Here is a 20,603-nt window from a genome sequence, read left to right as displayed (position 1 = left end):
AGCTAAGGAAGGCACATTCCTGTGCCTCCCTTAGCTAGCCATGTCGGAATATCCTACGTTCTCTCCCTCTCACCTCTGCTTGGAGAGTACTCTCTATAGCAATGAACGGAATTAACTCTCTGAAGCAGCCTCCAAATTCTACCCTAACTTTCACACATATACAAATGAAAACTACTCTCATCTTAACATCCAAAAACCCACAGATTCCAGAAAAAGTGGGATCTTTTGTTTTCCCCTGTCTTCAAAAAAGAAGTCAAACCCAGTAGTTTTTAAGAGTTAGTATTTCTTTGTGTTTGCCTGTTCTTGTACCAAATGTTTTTTTCGGTACTTGCAATTATCCCTCGGGCATGAATTTGCGATAAAACAATTATTATATTTCCAGAAAACACAGGGTACGGCTACGGCTTGTATCTTCTGTTTCACCTGACAAAATAAATATCCATGCATGTATTACACTTAACTTGGTGGTTTGCTTAAAACTTTTCTTTACTGTTGAATGAGAAATAAACGAAAATTTGACGCACCGAAATCAGGATTGGCGGCTATCTTCTCTCCCCCTCTTACGTCGGCTTGGGATATCTTTTTCTCTCTGATCTCCGCTGTGCCTAAACAAACAAATGAAGAAATAAACAAACAAACAAACAAACGAACAAACATTATTATTGACATATTTCTGTGTTTTGGGGCCTGTCCTAGGTTCCCACATCATTCGCCGTACGATAAATGCACGACAGCAAATCGCGACATTCTTGAGTCAGTCGTGGATGCGTCGTACAATATATTGCTAACAGTGAAAACGACAAACACAAAAGGTCCGCTGCAGTGACGTATGGACCCCCACGAGGCCCATTTTTGCACTTAACCTTGGTCTCCCCAACGGTAACCTGCCTGCCAAAAATCATGAACATCACGCCATGCCTTCAAGAGTTATATGGCTTATATCACAGTATCCCACACTATAGCAAAATGATTTCATAGCCTTCTGATGAAGGCAAAAATGTCGCATCGCAAAAGTTATGTTTCGCCGTACTTACCTACTCTCCAAGCAGAGGTTGTGGGGGAATGATCGTTACATTTTTATCTATGGCCTTTTTTTTGTCCTGACCCCCAACCGTCGGTGGCCGCGGACCTTCTCTGGCTAATGGATACTGCCTGTCCAATTTGATACTGTCTTTTTGCCACCGAGAGGGATCTGCTTGGAGATTAGTACTCACCAGGTAACTCTTTAGCGTATCCCAGCAGCGGGACGGCGAGGACCCAGCCCAGCACTGCGGTGATGACGAAGGGAATCCACCAGGCGCCCACCCACCTCAGGTCACCCGGGGTCAGCTCAGACCTGGGCAGACGACCAGAGTTAGACCTTTTTCCCACCAGGATAAAATTGTCCGGATCGACCCGAATAGATTCGCTTTGATCCGGCTTCGTTCCTGCTTCGAGGAGGATCGGAGCCGGATCGAAGCCGGATGAAAGCCAATCGGTTCGGCTCGATCCGGACAATTTTATCCTGGTGGGAATGGGGCCCTAGATCGAGCCAAATTGATTCGCTTTGATCCGGCTTCGATCCACTACCCGGTGAATTTGAATTTATGATATTATACAGTGTCCAAGATGACTTCAAGTACTACCAATCATTATCAGTATCGCAGCTTTGACGTCATTTGCAAACGACACTGAAATTTGGCGCGAAGTTTCTAGGATGGACTCAGAACGTACCCGTTGTTCCCGATATCGATGTCGACAAAGATGTCCAAGAACTGCCCACCCACAAGGTACCCTACAGCAGGACCGATAGTCGCTGCTGCGTAAAAGATTCCTAGAGCAAAAAAAAAGTAGTCAGAGATGGCATACTTCAACACCTTACCCATACTGCTTTGAGAATCTCCCAGTCCTACAGATCAACACAGCAGCACTGAGGACATATATACGGCAATGCTGCACTGTGAAACGCGCACAAGCAGATGTATTTACCTGGTACTGACAGATGGCACCAAAATCTATGTAGAGAGTGTGGTTTACGTATCGTTTGGTGTACCAGGTTAATCTTAAGGGTCAACTATCGTATGGTCTCTACTAGTTTTTGTTTGGCTGTCCATACATCAAAGGGACAAAGCAGAAAACTTCGTTTGACATGTGACGTGCCTATGTACAGCCCGGAGTTGACTTCAAGGCCTCCACGTTTTCGTCTAGATACGCCGTCCCCACAGTGAACGCTGTGTGTCCGAGACCGTGAAAAAGTTGTGCTGAAAAGCAAATAAAGTACGTTTTGCTATTATTTTAAAACGAAGTGACATGTCACGTACCTATGTACAGCCCGGAGTTCACTTCCTCCACGTTTTCGTCTAAATACGCAGTCCCCACTGTGTACAGGGGCGTGGCGCCGAAACCGTGAAAAAGTTGTGCTGGCAAAGAAAAAATATACAACGTGTGTTAAGCAACTGTCACACATCTATGTACTTCCCCGACCTTGCTCCCGAACACCAGACGACTTTACTTTATGAATCGAAACGAATTTGAGTTACATTTGAGTCAAATTTGACCCCCGAACACGCCGAGAACCCTGCGTCAAGACTCATGTTGGATTACAGCGTATTTCTGTTGAGCACGCCAACATCTGTTCACCGAGTTTCATAAAATAATTATTATCGTTATCATCATTATTTTGATTATTATTAGTATTAATCAAATTATTATCATCATCGTCGTCGTCGTCAGTATTATCATTATTATCATCATTACCATCATCATCATTATTATCAATACTATCAATCATTATTATCAATACCCCTCTAGAAAAGGACGTTATTTTTCACCTAGAATAAAGACGCCCAGGTAGTAGGACAGGGTACTCCCTCCCGTGGTACAGCCGGTTGTCGTGCTGTTCCCGCCGGGGTCGCATGTGTCCGTGGTGCCCGACCCGTACACGTACGGTCCCGACGCGAAGTGCGGCACCGAGAACAGCATGGCGCCTGTGCCGAGCGCGAAGCTCCCGAACGCCAGCCACTTGGGTTTGCTGTTGCCCTGGCCGGCGTGGTATGTCACGAAACTGCAAAAAACAAAAACAGTTTCAGCCAAACGAACATTCCTGTAGGAGAGAGAGCGATCCGAATTTCGTGAATTTCCAGGCAAAAATTTTCCAATTATTGAGGGTCTCCATGGGGGGTTTCAGAACTCCATAACAAAAAAGTGCTGGAGGGTTTTAATTATATGGCTGGTGATAGTTACCTATACCTATCCTATATACAAAATATAAGCGGATTTGGCCGACCCCCATCTTCCGACCTCCCACCAATTTTGCCTGGTTTTCTCATGCAATGACCCTTAAACTTTTCATAATGACTTCTACCAAGTTGAACACAGATGAACCTGCAAGGTAACAAATAAAAAAATCACGAACAGCGCTAGAGCGACGTAGGCGATGTCGTAACACGCCGCGGCGATGCCGGCGTTCCTGCTGGACAGTTGGAACCGCTTCTCGATGGACGTGATGCTGGCGTTCACAAAACCGTTCACTAACATGGACTGCACGAACCCGAACATGCACAGGAACACCAGCGCTCCTTTGGAGTTGTTACACACCTGTAGACAGAGAAATACATTCTTACAAAAAAAAATGCAGTCGTGATCACAGTCCTTCCACGTGTAGTGAATTAGATTTTTTCCGAACATCCAAATAACCAATAAGAGAATTATTTGTATTAATCACTACAACGAGCAGCGAAGTCGCACACATGCATGCACACATGAAACACACACGCGCGCGCACACACATATGCATGTGCACATGCACACACACACACACACTTTTGCAAGCATGCACGCAAACACACACGCGCCATTCTCCCACGGCAGAGCTATCCCGCGGCAAATACGCCTTCGTAAGGAAGCACCCCTGGCTTGGGAGGATGACACGCGCGCAAACACACAATCACGCATACACGTGCGCACAGAGAGAGACAGAGACAGAGAGAGTGACAAAGGCAGAGAGAGAGACAGAGACAGAGAGAGTGACAAAGGCAGAGATAGAGACAGAGACAGAGAGAGTGACAAAGGCAGAGAGAGAGACAGAGACAGAGAGAGTGACAAAGGCAGCAGAGAGAGAGACAGAGACAGAGAGAGTGACAAAGGCAGAGAGAGAGAGACAGAGACAGGGACAGAGGGAGACCCCTGTGTACTCCTGACTCTCACCTGCACACAGCTCGGCTTGATGTTCCCCCAGCCGCACCTCAGGTCCGGCCTGCCTGTCAGGTTCCTCTCACTGTCGTCTGTCTCCGGCTCAACCCTGTCCGTCCGAGTCATTTCTACTCAAACAGCCGCAGAGCAAAAACAAAGGAACTTAGGGATTCTTTGAAACAAACGCCCCTGCAGTTCCAGAACAAGTTGCTAGGGGTCCAAACTCACTTACTTCCCGATCGCAAGAGCTATGTATCATCCAAAGTCTAGGCAGATCGCGGGATATGAAAATGGCAATTCTGCTGCAGTACCGTAACAAGCCGCGAGGGAGCCCAAAAACTGATCGTTCCAAGGTCTTATCAAGAGGTACCTACCTACCGACTTTCGTGACAATTCATTGATAGCTTCTTGAGTTATCGTGCTAAACCTCGCATAAATACATTCATAGATACACACAAACGCTACCAAAAACATATCGACCTTCTTGGTGAAGATAACAACGAAACATTCTACAGCTTTTAAATAGTGCTCTTTTTGGCTGTCTTCATCCAGACAAAATTAGCAATACAGTATTGTGGAACACCTACAGCGATCACTTGACCTAATGATAAGTACCGGCCGTCTCACCCAACACACCTGGCATTGTCATTCTCAACCTTCCTACCAGGCACGGTTCCAAGGACACGCCGCGGGGAGTCAGATAAACAAAGAACAGGGTGGGGTGGTGAGTAATCTCCAAACAGATCCTAGGGTGGCAAAAGTGGCGTAAATTGGACCCTCTCTGATACTGCCTTGCCAATCTGATACAGGACCCTCATACAGTGTTTTGCCACCGTAGGAGATCTGCTTGGAGATTAGGTGGTAACAACTGTCCCTGTTTGAACCCTATCAAGAAAAAATAGGACCACCTCGTCACCATGCATTGCTGGAATGCTTCGATAGGTTTTCTTTGTAGTTACATCTAATTTATTGGTAGAGATTATGTCACGGTGATGTGACTATGAAAAGTGGGAATCGTCATTGGTAGAAACTGACCAAACAGCGAGTTTTTCGTCAGCTAACCCCTTCTGGTGTATGTTAGTTGGTCCTCCCCTATGTTTAAATAGCCCCGGGGAAAGTATTCACACTAGACACACACTTCCACAGCTCTTAAACTGTAAGTGGTGAACTATTATCGCTAGCTCCTACCATAACAAAACTGGGTTCAAGTCATTGTTTTGGTAGACAGGCAGACAGCGTATTTCGGTATGTTTCTGAGGGTCTGCATGGGGGGGTCCTTCTGTAATACCGTTTTTTTAGGGGGACCAGAAGCTTAAGTCATGGTGACAACATCTTATTTCAGGTCACTTGGGACGATTCGTGTCTTCGTCTTTTCTGTTCTTAGCCTGACCCAATTTTTTTCGGGGTTGCCGTTACAAATCGGATGGCACCCCGGCTACCCAAATTCGCCACTTATCCATAAAATACGATATCAAACTGTATAAGAAGGCTTACTTGATAGGAGGGGGGTTAGATCATACTCCTACTGCAAACAAGGTTTTCCTCAGTGAAAAGACGGGATAGCAGTCAGCTATAGTTTACGTGAAAAACATGGCAGCCTGTGTATAATATAACGTTATAAGCCTTACTTTGAGTCTTGTCTTGTCTCGTCTAGTCTTGTCTAATCTTGTCTTGTCTTGTCTTGTCTACGAAAGTCAAGTCAGTTTAAACGCTGAGACAGAAGACGGTTGAGACCTTGAGTAGACGATAACAGCTCCAGAAAACTTGTCCGACCACATGGCATTTATCTGCAACGGGGTCATAGGTCACTCACTGAAGTGTGAGGATATTATGGGTTAACCTTGGGAAGATGGCCCATGCTAATGCATTGTGGGTGGGCGGAGCTTAAAGTAAGAGTTGGAGCTAATTTTTGATTAACAGTTGCTGTGTTAGAATTAACGTAGTTACAAAATTAAAGCAGAAACATAAGTTAGGAAGTGATGAAGACATAAGAAATTGAATTTTCACTTTATTCAGTCGTAGTTTGAGACAAGATCGTCTTATAAGATTTCATAACTGCACTTAGTTTACAAACTCCTGAGATCATGTCACCATCTTATTAAAATTGACACACATCATAATTTCTCTTCATCCTTCAAGCTTTAGTGTATAAAGGCGACATTTTTACGCTTTTCTAATTTTGACGCCTTGTGTAGTTACCAAGCATCTGAAACAAATACAAGTACCAAAGTTATCAGTGTGGCAACTACCTATAATATCGGTAATAACTCATAAAGATATCCTTATTAACAACGTGGTCTACTATACCATGGACGAATATAATTTGAATACTATCTTCTATACACTGTATACACTCATGTTGATAGTGGCAGTGTTATATTGTTATGTTTTGTAAACAAAAATGTACAGCATCATACATTATAAAATATACAGTAAATACTTTTTCTTTTCTTGCTTTGTTAAACATTACATTATGTACACTTATTCAGCAGCAAGTAATGCCATATACAGGCTTTTTAATCAGATATAGATTTCATAAATTTCTCAATATACAAATATATTTAATGTACTGAAATTTCAATTCAAAACGACTAGCATTTTTCTCTTTCTTTGTCACTGTGAAATCATAAATGTCTGGAGGATATTAGATTTAATTTCATCCTTTTTTGAGCAGCTGAAGAATTTTTACCCTGGCATTAAAGTTCATCTCCAACTCAAGAAAATTGACTATTGCTCAACCGGGACGGGGGGCGGTACCGACTTCCGATGAACTTTGACCCCGTACTGACGTAACACGTGGGTAAAAGGCACGTGTCCACAGCACTTGGTTCCGAAAGCTGATAAAGACCGAATGATTCGGTCGAAAATTCCTGGTGAGTCAATTTTATTATTATGGGGCATGAATATGCAATAAACTTCATTGTCATTACATACATTTTTACACTGTTTCATATAATCAGTTTATGACAATTATCACAGTTCAGTGCTTTCTATTTCTAGTGCCTTATTGCTAACTCCGTTTGACTCAGGAACAGTAACAGCGGCTAGCTCATCCTGGTTATGCAAGGCGACCTCAGTCGTAGTTTTATCCATGTCCTCTAACGGCGGGGGTCTGTACGACAGGGCGGCTACTGAGTAGAATATGAAAGCCAGGGCTTTCCCGGCGATGGTGAGGTACAGGAGGGAGCGGGCCATCGCTGCGTTGTCATAGAACCAGCAGGACCCCTGTCCGTCACACTTCTCCTGCCAGACGAGGCAGGCATCGTCTATAAACCTTCCGAACAGGATCGGGCCAGGAATGGTCCCTGTAGTTTCACAAACAGACAAGGGGAAAGGATTAGTATACATCGAATGGTCACCTTGGCAGTTTCTCCTCTTCAAAACACGTTCTACCTTTATAGACAGTGTTTTATAGTGGTGATATGGGTAAGATGACAAGCGTTTCATAGCAAAGATGGCAAAATAATAAGCTAAGGTACCTAAAACACTCTGGGTTGAGAACATGATATTACCTTTATCTATTTTCAACTGCTCATTGTGCAAATATAACAAACGTTAATTAAGATTCCCAGTTATCAACAATATGACACGCACCGATACATCTGACGAAGATCCACTGAAGACCCAGAGCGAACGGTCTCTGGCTGTCTGGAACAGTCCTGGGGTAAAATAAAGATTCTAAAAAAACTTGTTTGAAGCATTATTTGAACATACTGCTCCTAGTTCTCTTATGAGCAACAACAGGTTCTATATCGTGTGTTCACAAGGTAATATTTCATTGGCATGGTGAATAAAGACTCATTTTTCATTCCTTCTTATTTTCCTCTTGTCCTTTGGAATGGATTTTGACATTCTGCTACATAATTTTCCAATTTTTTTTTTTTTTGCAATTTGCGGCATATATGTGCTCATTTTGCAGCTACTAGTACTTTGTACAATTTACTGTATGGCATATGGTCGATTTTATTTTCAAACACGTACGGCTGAGACCCTACCTGAGCGTGGCGCCCGTGGCCAGCGGGTTGTTAGCGAAAGTCAGCAGCATGATGGCGAAAAACATGGCCAGGAACACCGGCATGGTCCCGCAGCTCGACTCGCACTTCCCTTCCAGCGTCTCTGCGAGGCTCGGCACGGAGTCGTACGAAATGCACGTGCAGTTGTGGTACCGCTGGACACGGGAGGAGACAAGAAATCAGAGATGGCAGACAAGCAAGCAGAGGTAGGAAACGAGCGACCAGAGATGGCAGGCGTCTTCCCCTTACCAACAGTACTCTCCAAGCAGAGGTTTGGGGTTTGGCTTACTTTTGGCGTGTTTTTAGGCTTTTTTATCGGGATTTATCTTTGCAGTTTTGACTGGTCACTGCACAAAAGAAAGCACGATAAAAAAAACCCTAAAAACACGCCAAAAGTAAGCCAAAACACAAACCTCTGCTTGGAAAGTAACCCACAGCGTTTTGTGGCCATTCCAGTTCCACAGACAAAAATATCGTCACTGTGTATGGTCACGCTGCATCGTATTTATTGTGAATCGTAGGAGGCGCATAAACACACACGCACACACGCAAACACACACACACACACACACACACACACACACACACACACATACATACATACACACACACACACATAAACACACATAACACATACACACAAGCACACACACAGACATGTCACACGCACAAGCACACACACACATATATGCACACACACACACACACACACAGAGTGCGAGACCGCCACCCCCCTGAGGCGTTGCCAAAAGACAAAGTACCTTAGTCCCGTCCGTGCCCGTCAGAACCGTGCAGCCGGCATGACAGGGAGAGAAGTACTGCACCCCGTCCGCCCCGCAGGTGGGCGTGTAGTACTCCTCCTGGCAGCTGCAGTCGGTATTGCACTCGCTGGTGAGGTTGAGACCATGCACTGCCGGGTCCATTGAGCTGGGAAAAAACGAGAAAAACGAGAATCTATTAAACCGAGACGGGGGACGGTGCCGACTACAATCATTCCTCATGTACAGGAACTGGTTGAAATGTCGATTTGACATTCTCTCATGCTAGAAATAAATATAGTTGGATTTCAGATCATCTCTGGTGTTATATTCCAACACAATGGTGATAAATTTTGGTTGTGGTAAAAGAAAACTCCTGTATCCTATACTTTACCAACCGTATGAAACTATTTTCGGAACTTTTCCATACCTGTTGGTGTATCTCTGCGTGACTCCGGCAAACGGGGTGTTTGGACACTGCACGAGAAACACCAGGTACAGCGCCAGGCACACTCCGCCCAGGATGATGCACAGCCGCAGCATTCCTCTGCACTTCAACTTCATCCACTTCATGATAACTCCGCCCAGAATGTTCCCTCCAGCCGCCCCGGGAACAACCACAAACCCTGCCGGAACACCAACCGTCATTGATTACGTCCAGTGCATAATTTTCAGATTTTACGTCAGATTTTACCCGCCAGAATGTTCCCTCCAGCCGCTAAGGGGAACAACCACAAACCCTGCCGGAACACCAACCGTCATTGATTACGTTCAGCGCATAATATTCAGATTTAACGTCAGATTTCACCCATGTAACATTCTATCTTCTGTTCGCTCATTTTAGATTTCTAGTTCTAAAAGCCATTGACATAACAATATGTCACATTGACAAATCTAGTGGAGTCTGTTTTTTTGGGGGGGGGGTGAAAAAAAGGTTCAGCTTTTTGACCAACAAGAAATGGTGGTCTTACCACAAAGCATGGCGGCCCAACCTGAGGTCTGGCTAAACTGCATCTCCACAAACTTGGGTCCGAAAGTGGCCAGTCCGCTGGTCAGGAAGCCTTCAAAGGCACCGGCCAGGCTCACGAACATGAAGGTAGGATTGCACAGGAGGATCTTCACGGCGATGGGGAAGTCTCTCCAACTCTTCCCTAATATAATAGTAGAACAGATATCATAGGAAAAATCAACAGCTTTCAACACAGGAAAAGGGCTCCTCGCCGAGTATAACTGAAGACCGATTGCTTAGAGTACGTATCCATTGGCAACAAAAAGGTCAAAGGTGGTCGAAAGTCGGTAACGTCGCCCGTCTCAATCAAACCGCTTTGAATATCATGTGTTTGATTTTCCTCTTATTTTGTCGTCTTTTCTTGCTGAAAGCACCCGGAAAACATTGAACAGCTTAACTTGGAGAGCAACGTTTTGATAGTTCCTTTAACCGAAAGATAAGGACTATCATTTACACTACAAGGGTTAAGAACAAGTGTACATCATTACAAAGCAACAATGATACCTACCAAAGTCCGGTTGGGAGGCCACGTCTGCCCCTCCCTTAGCGTGTGCTTCCGACTCCTTGTTCGCCTTGATTTCTGCCGCACCTGTACAGGTACAAGACCTGCTCTTAACTGTATTGAGACCTCTGACCTCTCAACAGTTTTATACCCTATGTTATATTCTCATTTCCCATGTCGTATTTCATTTGCTATGTTGCATTTTATTTGCCATGTTGTATGTAAGTTACGTTATGCTTCTTGTATTTGTATGTATGTATGTGTAGTATTCAATACGACTCCAGGAAGACTAGTGTTGTATCATTGATTTGTACGCAATAATGGAGATCGACCAAATAAACAAACAAATACAAGGGGCATCACATCAACTGTTAAGATATTGCATGAATGCCCATAAATATTATATAACACATGTAAATAGTGGGTACGTCTTTCGTCTACTTCTTTGTCTTTGTCCTAAACACTAGGTTGCTCAAGATATTGTGCTTGACTCCTATAGTATTTGCCACACGATTACTAGATTTCTTTCAACACTTATACCTAAAGAATAAAACTTCTTGGAGACAGACTGAGTACAACGTCGCAGTAATAAAAAAAAAATGTTTTTGGCGGCGCCTCAGGGGCGGAGCCTATATAATCTTACCTGGCAGTTCTTTTGGATAGCCGAGCAGGGGAATGGTGATGGACCATGCCAGGAACGCGCACATCAGGAATCCGATCCACCAGGCACCCACCCACCGTGGGTCCGCCTCGGTCAGTCCATTCCTTTTTCAGAAAAACATTTAGAGCTCTGTACTAGTGCTTATCATTGTAAACTGTTGAATTTTCTTCTAAAATAGCATAAGATTGTACAATTCTTTAATATTTTTCACTGGTCTATACTCCATAGTTAGAATGCTAAGTGAATGGAATTTATTCGGTTTTTCGGTTTTTACACATTTAGGCTATTTCTGTTTCAATTGCAACTGGATGGTCAATTTGCCTTTTCCCAACCATCCAAATGAATATGCAATAACGTTTCATCCAAATTATGCAAACTAGTTTTGTGTCGTTATTTTCTTTAAGAAATGGAGATCATATAAGTTTTACCCGTTTTGTCCGATGTCGATGTCAGTGTATATGTTGAGAAACTGTCCACCTATCAGATATCCCGCCGCCGGACCTAGCGCAGAGGCTGCATAAAATATTCCTGAAAACAACAGATTACGCCATGATTTTGAGCTACATTCAACATTTGCGTGGGACACAGAACACGGAAAAGGAGGTACAGTTCATCGTGGTATGGACGATTGTCTAACCGATACACATTATGACCCACCAATGTAAAATAGTCCTGAAAACAATAGGTTACGTCATGATTTCAGCGATAGTCAATATATGTGTGGGACACAGAACACGGGTATGCGGAAAAGGAGGTACAGTTCATCTTGGTATTGACAATTGTCTTGTACGTAACCGATACACAGTATGACCCACCAATGTAAAATAGTCCTGAAAACAATAGGTTACGTCATGATTTTCAGCGATAATCAACATTTGCGAAGCACACAGAATATGGGTATACGGAAAAGGAGGTTCAGTCCATCATGGTACGGACGATTGTGTTGTACAAAACCTATACACATTATGACCCACCAATGTAAAATAGTCCTGGAAACAATAGATTACGTCATGATTTTCAGCGATAATCAACATTTGCGTGGGACACAGAACACAGGTATACGGAAAAAGAGGCACAATCCAACATGTTCAGAACTCAGGTATACAGAAAAGGAGGCATAGTCCATTGTGTTCAGAACACGGGTATACGGAAAAGGAGGTGCAGTCCATCATGGGTCGAACACGGGTATACGGAAAAGAAGGCACAGTCCATCATGGCCAGAACACAGGTATCCGGAAAAGGAGGTACAGCCCATCATGGGTCGAACACAGGTATACGGAAAAGGAGGTACCGTTCATCATGGAATGGCCGATTGCCTTGTATGTAATTAATACACGTTATGACTCACCTATGTAAACTCCAGAGTTCGCTTTCTCCACGTTTTCGTCCAGGAACGTCGTTCCCAGCGTGTACAGGGGTGTGCCGCCTACACCGTGTAGAAGCTGGCCTGAACATCAAGAAATCTACACTTTAACAACTTTGTAAACAAATAAGACTTGTTGACAGCTCTTATAAGACCGTGAAAGTTCATCTGTGTTGGATGTTATGTTTAAATTTAAAACTTTTGTTCTAACACAAATTAAAGAATTGTTCTCAACTAGAGCTTTTGACCAGTCACTCTGGCCTTCTTTAATAGACTGACCCAGTGTTGACGTCTCATGTGAGAGAGGCCACGTGACAAGTCTCTCTGGGTCAGTCTACTGAGTTTATTTTATAAACAAGGCACGAATCAAGTGTAATTTTACCTAAAATAAAGACGTAGAGATAGTTCCGCAGACCACTGCCGGTAGTGCCACTGCTACAGTCCTGGCTGGTGGAGTTCCCCCCGATGTCGCATGTCTCCGTCTGGCCCGTGCCGTACACGTACGGACCGGTGGTGAAGTGGGGGAGGGAGTAGACCAGGGCGCCCAGACCTAAAGAGAAACTCCCGAACGCCAGCCACTTGGGTTTGCTGTTGCCCTGACCTGGGGTGAAAGGGGCGATAGTGTTAACCTCCAAAGCATACCAAAAACTGTGGGGTTTGGGTGGTCTTCAGTAGTCTCCACCAGACTTCTTTTGTAGGCTGAATAAATCGTAGAAATCGACCTAAAAGGGTATTAATTGGCGAGAGAAGGTAGCCGGTCATCAACGATCAAATTGGCCAATTTGGGAGCTTTTGTGTGCTATTTTTCTGATTGCATATAGACAACATAGCCGGCCTGATTGAATTACTCCGGTTTTTAGAACTGGGCTAATCAGAAAACAGCCGAAGACCACCAAACCCCCAGTTCTATAACTGGTGTGTTACGCCGAAGGGCGGTTATACCGGCTATACAGATACAGAAGCTGGTGTGTTACGCCGAAGGGTGGTTAAACTGGCTATACAGATACAGATACAGATACACATACAGACCTGCGTGGTACGTTACGAACAAAGCCAGAACCACAAAGGCGATGTCGTAACTAGCGGAGACGATCCCTGTGTTGGCGCTGGGCAGTTCGAACCTGGTCTCTATGGACGTGATGCTCACATTCACCAGCCCGTTCACAATAACGCCTTGTGTGAAGGAGAACAGACACAGGAAGAACAAGACTCCGTTCGGATTGTTGCAGCACTGGAGGAAAAAAAGGATAATGGATAAAAAGATAATCAAAGATAGCGGACCTTAGGCCTTGGAAAAATGTTGTGTTTCCTGTTTCAGTTCTGAAAAGAATTAAGGTTGGCAGGTACTAGTACTTACTTACTTAGTCCTCTTCTGAGCCAGCATGGCTCTTAAGGCAGAATTGGTAGGTGGGGATTTTTTTAGACTTAGACGATCTCTAGTGATCCAACTTATACTATACAGTTTAACAAAGTAAAACTTGCATGAGGACAATTATATTTTCAATGTCAATGTTGGAAATACGATTGTACGTACAACGTTTCATCACGAACTTGTAGTAATGTACATACTTTGTACTCTGTACAATTGTTGTGCATCAAAATTATTATTATTCATCTTTCAATTTCTTGTACTTATGGGCCACGGTACCTGCAGACATGTCGGCCTGACTGTGCCCCAGCCGCAAGTTTCTTTCTTCTCTTGTTGTTCGGTGAGCCCTAAGTCTCGAGCCGTGGAACTGGCACTGTTCTTAGTCACCACCACATCCGCCGCGACAGGGTCAGGCGCCATGGTCCGGGACTCTTCGGACGGACTGAAACCAGGAGTACGGGAATCATTTTGATACGGCCAAGAACAATATCATAGAAGTTCATCAAGTTCATCAGAGCACTACGAACTCATGTAACTGATCAGGGCATTATTGCACTGGAAAGGTATATAAGTGAGAACTTCATGTTAATTGTTTCATTTAGCCTCTGTACACTTAAGAAGCCACACAGGTGAAACTGGTTGTGTGACAGGCTGAATAAAAGTTCTAAACGGGAACTATGCAGCTCCAGATGTCTTTAAATACTGAGGGACGACTGCGTGTGCAAGATGTCGGTTAGCTGAGGAATGAATCCCCTCGAAATTACAATATCATAGAAGTTCATCTTTGTTGGTGGTGATCATAGTACAATGTTAAACTTTATCATTCCAACACAAAACTTATTTTATTCCGCTACCAACGCAGAACTCTATGACAATACTCATTTCCTGCACCTGAGTAAAGTGAAAAGTCGTGTGAAGTGCCTTTCCCAAGGACACAAGATCGGGATTCGAACCCGGGACATCTTGGTTCTGAGCCGAACACTCTGGCGTTTTTAAACCAAACGTTTGGTTTAGTAGAAGGATGTAAACAAACCAGGCTGTTATGCTTGACGGAGACTCATGGAAGAACTCACATGGAAGAATGACGCCCCCCTCCCCATTTTTTTCCTGACATGTACACCCCACTCTCGCGTTACTGTGTAACTATGTGTTTACATCGTCAATCAAAGTCACCTTAGCTGACCTTTTGCCTGCTTAGTACGAGGACAATGGTTTTTTTTACGTATTACGTAACAGGGATAGAAACACTTTTACCTGAGATCAGAAATACCCCCACACTTGCAGATTATGCAAGTATTTTGAGCCCTTCTAATGGGGCAGCGTCTAAGAAAAATGTGGCGCTCCAAGCAAATTAGCATTCCGCTAAAGATGAAGCTTTTCCAGTCCACTGTGGTACCAACTGCTATATATGCATGTGAGTCCTGGAGAAGCACCAAAAATACAGTGCAAATGTTAGACACCTTCCAGCGTAGATGCCTCAGAACTATACTAGGCATCTCCTGGCGTGACCACGTATCAAATGAGGAGCTCATGCAAAGAGCCAAGGTTCCATCTCTCAGTGCGACTGTAATGAAAAGGAGATTGAGCTTTGTTGGACATGTGTGGAGACTCCCTGATCCCAGAACCACAAAAACAGCTCTAACATGGAAGCCAGAAGGCACACGCCCGAGAGGGCGGCCTAGAGTCACTTTGCGGAAAACACTACAAAATGATGGGGTAAAACTTGGACTTAACTCACTTAAGGATATGGCAGTAGTGGCGCAAGACCGAAACCTTTGGAGACAAAAAGTCAGACAAGGAGTCGACCTACAAATGTATGCAACAAGGTTGCGGGAGGATCTAAGGTCTAAGGTAAGGTCTAATGGGCAGATCAAACAGCAAATAGATTATCAGACTAAGTTTATATTTACACAACAACGGAAGTGTCTAAGCGCGTTAGCTAGGTGAATCGGAACAGAGAGTCCTTTGAAATACATCCCTGAAATGGACAACAACAGTTTTACATCGTTCGGGTCGCATCTGCCTAGCCTCTACCAGGCTTGGGGAGGCGGCTGCAAAGATTAGAAATCGACCAAATAGAGAGATAAGCATGCCAAGGGAGTTTGTCCGTTGAGAGAACATTTCGCCGTTGAGAGAACATTTCGCCGCACCCCGTGTTTCTCAACGGACAAACTCCCTTGGCATGTTTATCTCTCTATTTGGTCGATTTCTACTCTTTCCAGCTGCCTCCCCACGCCTTGTAGAGGCTAGCATTTGCCCAGAAGAGAACGTAAAACAAAGATTGAAACAAGAGTTCCGAGATCTCATACCTCCATGAAATATGGGCTTGATATATAAATGTAAATTTCTTCTTTAATTACGCAAATGACCTCTGCATTAACATAATATATGCATCATGATGTTAACTTTTGATTAACTTAAAGATGTCCCAAGTATGACATTCCCATCATTCACCATTGAGAAATCATAGATTTTTTGCATTAATTATGCAAATTAGGTCATCATTTGCATAATTAGTATCTGTTGATGTTCCATCTGCCATAGGTTACATACATTACATGTATGAAAGTTCTATAATGTAAAACACTGTAATTATAGAATTTCCTCATTAATTATGCAAATAAAGTCCTCATTTGCATAATTTGCAGTTAATTATGTACATCTCTCTGTCAGATACCTACACACCAAAAACGATGAAAATACGCTGTTCCTATCTGGACTTATTGGCTTTCAAAGATTTCGCCCGAAAGTCCCCTGCAGTTCCTGAACAAGCTGCTAGGGGGACCAAACCCACACCACTTATTCCTGACAGAAAAAGCTATCTGTCACCAAAAATTCAAGACCATAGCATGTTCAGGACCAAAGATGCAAAAACCGGAAGTTCTGCTGCAGTACCAAGGTCATCCACCAGGAGGCCCATATTTGACCTTGACCTTTGTCTTCCTAAGACTTATCAGCATACCAAATATCATCACAATCCATAAAGGCGTTATGAAGTTATGCTGACTACAAAGTTGCGGAAACACACACAGACACACACACAGACACACAGACAGACGCCGCCAAAAACAATACCTCCATTTTTCATGGAGGTAATGACCCTCCGCAGGTGTTTTAAACGAGTGTAGCTACCATCTTATTTCCTCAGTGAAAATAGGGCTAGTACTTACTAGTATCTGGGTCAACCAGGTAGTCAGGAATGTTCCTTGAGGCCAATTGTTGTTTTTAGGTGTTATTGGGGGGGGGGGCAACAGGTATCTGTCTTCTCAGGGAAGCAATTTTACGACACATCTACGAACTAACTAACAAAGAAAGAAACAAATAAACAACCCATCAGCAAAGTAACCAAATACTGAACAGGCCAAACCTACACAAAGACTGTCAGCAAAAGAAAAGGTTTGAGCCTCTTAAAAAAGTAATCAATACACAAACGATGGAAAGTCTTAAACAAATATGACACGGTCGAACACAATGCATGTTTTACGGTGCCAAGCTCGTAATGTATTTTTTCCCCTTTCATTGCTACTCCTACAGCTATTCCCTGTGTATCTGTTTCCTTGACGAAATAATTTCCCCCAAAATCACCCTATCATTATATTATAGTATCAATGAAGCTTGTTGTGATTTCGAAGCTACATTTTTATTTGCCATTGCAATGGCAACGTTACGTTGAAAAACAGGCCTAAGAGATCTAGAAGTCACTATGTAGTACTTGTAAACATTTGCATGCGAAACCTAGACAAACTTACCTAACAGGGTTACCGTAATAGGTCGATACCTTGCTTGAATAGAACAGGTGGACTGTGCACTGTGCCAGAGAAACGGCCTGGTACTGTTATAACGCAGATGAAAGCCTTCTTTGTTGTGTGGGAGTGTTTTCAAGCCAAGCGTTATCGACTTCAAGGTCACTAGGCTACCATTACGTGTGGATTTTTTCAGAGAGAAGGCAAGTTATTCTGGTTTATTCTGGATCAGCTCTCCTTTAGCTGTCCATCCATGGGTGACAGCTATTCTTCCAGGAGAGGGTAGAGTACAGAAGGACAACAAATACATCAACGTTCAAATTACATAAAACTTGCATTACATACAGTTATTTAAAAAGAGACAAATGTGTAACATCGTATGTGCTTTTTTACTTATTAAAGCCCCCATATTTACTCTAGTAGTCCTTGTTTGAACTTCTCAAGTGATGTGTGTTGGGGTAGTTCAGATAGTGGTACATACGCACGAGTGTGGTACGATTGTTTTTCGGTCAGTGAGACTAGGACAGAAGCGACTCACGACAAGGATGTACGTCCTCAAGACAGCTGAAATCATTGCACGACAAATACACGACTGTCACAAGAATGCCATCAAATCGTGAACCGATCCTACGATGAATGTGACCGACCGGCCCACAACATGGTCTATGATAAGCTGTCACCTAGCCTGGGTGCCAGACCCACCACAGCACACTAGGCTCAAAGTTATCCTGTGTACAGGAGCCTATATAGTGTGCTGTGGGTCTGGCACCCAGGCTATAGCTGTCCGACAGACAGGTCAACAAGCTAACATGATGTTTGAATATCAAATAATGACTAACTAAACTGCAATGATTCATTTGTGTAAACTTAAAAACGACGTAAGCTAGCAACTGACTGTGACAGCCGCACCAAACATGTAAAGCTATGGGCATTCGGATGTTTACTGTCATTACGTACCATAGCGCTAGCCTTTAGTCCACTGTTACAGAATGCCATCCATGCATCCAGTACGGTAAACATAACGGTGGTTGGTAGTTCTTTGTACATATTTTCTAAAGACCTGTCCTTTCGAACACTCAAACACCAATGACTTTGAAAACAAGAAAAGAAGAGAGAGGACTGTGGCATGAAATAAAATCAGGGAAATTGACAAAGAGTTAAGGTAATTACTATAGAACCGGTTTGTTGGGAACAACTATTTATAATCATAGCTTGAACATATTGCTAGTACTAAGTAGCGATCGACCATTCAAATTCAAAAGCCTCTCAAAGGTGTATATACAAGAAGCTGTAGAACTTGAGCATGTTGGAATTATTTTAGTAACGTAATGTTATTGCTTTATACCACCACACTTACGCAGTGACGCTGTGTGCTTTAGAGATAGTTTCTATGGTAATAATGTCATAAATGACCCTTAGTAGTTGTCTGACATCAGCATTGGGTACACAATGTAGCATAATGACCACCTACTTTGTCAGTTTATGGCCACGTTTTATAAAAATAGTTCAAACACGGCAATCAGAGATAGCAGACTTCACACCCCCCCCCCCCCTTTATTATTCATACCGAATTGCCATTCTTTCAACCTCACAGACAACATAGCAGCCGAGTGTTACGATAAAAACACCTCACAGATATTTGAGACAATTCAAAAGTATCTCTTTGCTTCCTTGGGAGTAAAATGTAACCAGTATAATTTCTTGATAAGTTTTCCATGGCCCACACTATTAAGAGTGTTGTATTTTAATGCAATGCACTTTTTTGGGGGTACAAATAATAACGAGTGAACATAAACATCAACAACATGTCAACTACAAATACATAAAATCGTTCAAGTTGTGCACTTGTGTACAGCATAACAATGAACATGGATAGTTAAAGAGTTGTTAAAAAATTTAAAAAAGAAAAGACCTGGGAACATGAACGTGTCACAAGTCGTGTTAGTCTATTTTTAAGTATTGTAAATTTCCACAGAATAAACAATAATTGAAGGGTGGTCAGCTTGTGCCTGGTTACGATATCTCACGATCTTCTAGCCCAACAACAAAATTGAAGTTTGTCCCCGACTGCGAAAGAATCTTTAGAAACACGACAAAGGTTCACTTCAAGCCTCGTTTTCTATGACATGAATTAGATGTTCGCAAACAACTTGTATAGAAACGACTATCAGAAACTGATCTACTGCAGATCAGATCAGTTTTCATATGAAGTTATCTCATCCCATTGAGCAACTGTCTTGTGGCTCAGAAACACGACACTAATGCTGTAACTTGAGCCAAACACTTTTGTACGATCGTCAACAATGATTTAGAGCTCTGACTGCCACGCCTACTGTATATGTACCAAGCGCATAAACCTTACTACTGGTACGTACCTTTAAAATTGAGTGGATCTTTAGAAGAGAGGACTAGACCAGAGTAGCGGCTGCCACCATGTTGGATTTCGGAGTGTACTCACCTGATTTTGGGGTGAAAAGGGGGTGTGGTTTTGGTGGTCTTTGGCCCCGGGTCGGCCGAGACAAAGGTTGAGGTACCGGCTGACATGTTCCCGGTCCGCCCTATACAAACACCTGTTACAGGGGTGACGGCAAAGGGGGGCACGGCGTGGTCACGTGAGGGAATAACGCACGCTCATTGGACACAAGTTGTTTTCGACTAGGGCCCCATTCCTTTACACTACGATAAAATTGTCCGATCAAAGCGAATCGATTCGGCTCGATCCGGATAACTTTATCCTAGTGGGAAAGGGGCCAAACCGATACATGTACGTGAGCAGGCTAGGCTTTGGTAGCCTCTACCAGGCTTCGGGAGGCGGCTGGAAGAGTAGAATGACCAAATAGAGAGATAACATGCCGAGGGAGTTAGTCCGCTAGGTCTATAGAAAGTACATTTTTGGGGGGTGCGGCAAAATGTACTCTCTAGCGGACAAACTTCCTCGGCATGCATGTTATCTCTCTTTCCAGCCGCTACAGGACCCAGGCGCTAGTATTTGGAAAGGTGTCTAGAACGGCACTA

At 43.5% G+C, this 20,603-nt stretch overlaps 2 protein-coding genes across 2 annotated transcripts in view; both read right to left on the bottom strand.

Moving 5' to 3' along the window:
* Window positions 1-5,969, bottom strand: part of LOC109468974 (solute carrier organic anion transporter family member 4A1-like) — a 10,520-nt gene extending 4,551 nt beyond the window's left edge. Inside the window, exons 1-8 of the mRNA XM_019767353.1 lie at window positions 5,799-5,969; window positions 4,186-4,298; window positions 3,395-3,576; window positions 2,811-3,043; window positions 2,301-2,399; window positions 1,714-1,813; window positions 1,215-1,336; window positions 525-605 (exon numbers count right to left, since the gene is read on the bottom strand). Coding sequence (XP_019622912.1) covers window positions 525-605; window positions 1,215-1,336; window positions 1,714-1,813; window positions 2,301-2,399; window positions 2,811-3,043; window positions 3,395-3,576; window positions 4,186-4,296 — 928 coding nt within the window. The 5' untranslated portion in view covers window positions 4,297-4,298; window positions 5,799-5,969. The remainder of the gene's footprint in view (window positions 1-524; window positions 606-1,214; window positions 1,337-1,713; window positions 1,814-2,300; window positions 2,400-2,810; window positions 3,044-3,394; window positions 3,577-4,185; window positions 4,299-5,798) is intronic.
* A 217-nt stretch (window positions 5,970-6,186) lies between these two features.
* Window positions 6,187-20,155, bottom strand: LOC109468975 (solute carrier organic anion transporter family member 4C1-like). Its single transcript, XM_019767354.1, has 14 exons — window positions 20,047-20,155; window positions 14,125-14,287; window positions 13,506-13,707; window positions 12,859-13,077; window positions 12,462-12,560; window positions 11,542-11,641; window positions 11,096-11,217; window positions 10,459-10,539; window positions 9,913-10,092; window positions 9,372-9,567; window positions 8,945-9,110; window positions 8,166-8,338; window positions 7,765-7,829; window positions 6,187-7,475 (listed from the first exon to the last, which is right to left on the bottom strand). Exons 1-14 carry the CDS (start codon window positions 20,130-20,132, stop codon window positions 7,144-7,146), a joined length of 2,184 nt encoding a protein of 727 aa, XP_019622913.1. The 5' UTR covers window positions 20,133-20,155; the 3' UTR covers window positions 6,187-7,143.
* Between the last annotated feature and the right edge of the window lie 448 nt (window positions 20,156-20,603).

Source organism: Branchiostoma belcheri, unplaced genomic scaffold, assembly GCF_001625305.1.
Source record: "Branchiostoma belcheri isolate BF01 breed outbred unplaced genomic scaffold, Haploidv18h27 scaffold2, whole genome shotgun sequence".
NCBI lineage: Eukaryota > Metazoa > Chordata > Leptocardii > Amphioxiformes > Branchiostomatidae > Branchiostoma > Branchiostoma belcheri.
This window is presented reverse-complemented; position numbering and strand designations above follow the sequence as displayed.

What these genes read in the sequence shown, in the direction of transcription:
- LOC109468975 (XM_019767354.1), bottom strand. Translation starts at nt 20,132, where the DNA reads ATGTCAGCCGGTACCTCAACCTTTGTCTCGGCCGACCCGGGGCCAAAG. An exon ending in TCTCTACGTCTTTATTTTAG is followed by an intron (nt 12,561 to 12,858) that starts GTAAAATTACAC and finishes CTTGATGTTCAG; the next exon opens with GCCAGCTTCTACACGGTGTA. An exon ending in GAACTCTGGAGTTTACATAG is followed by an intron (nt 11,642 to 12,461) that starts GTGAGTCATAAC and finishes TGTTGTTTTCAG; the next exon opens with GAATATTTTATGCAGCCTCT.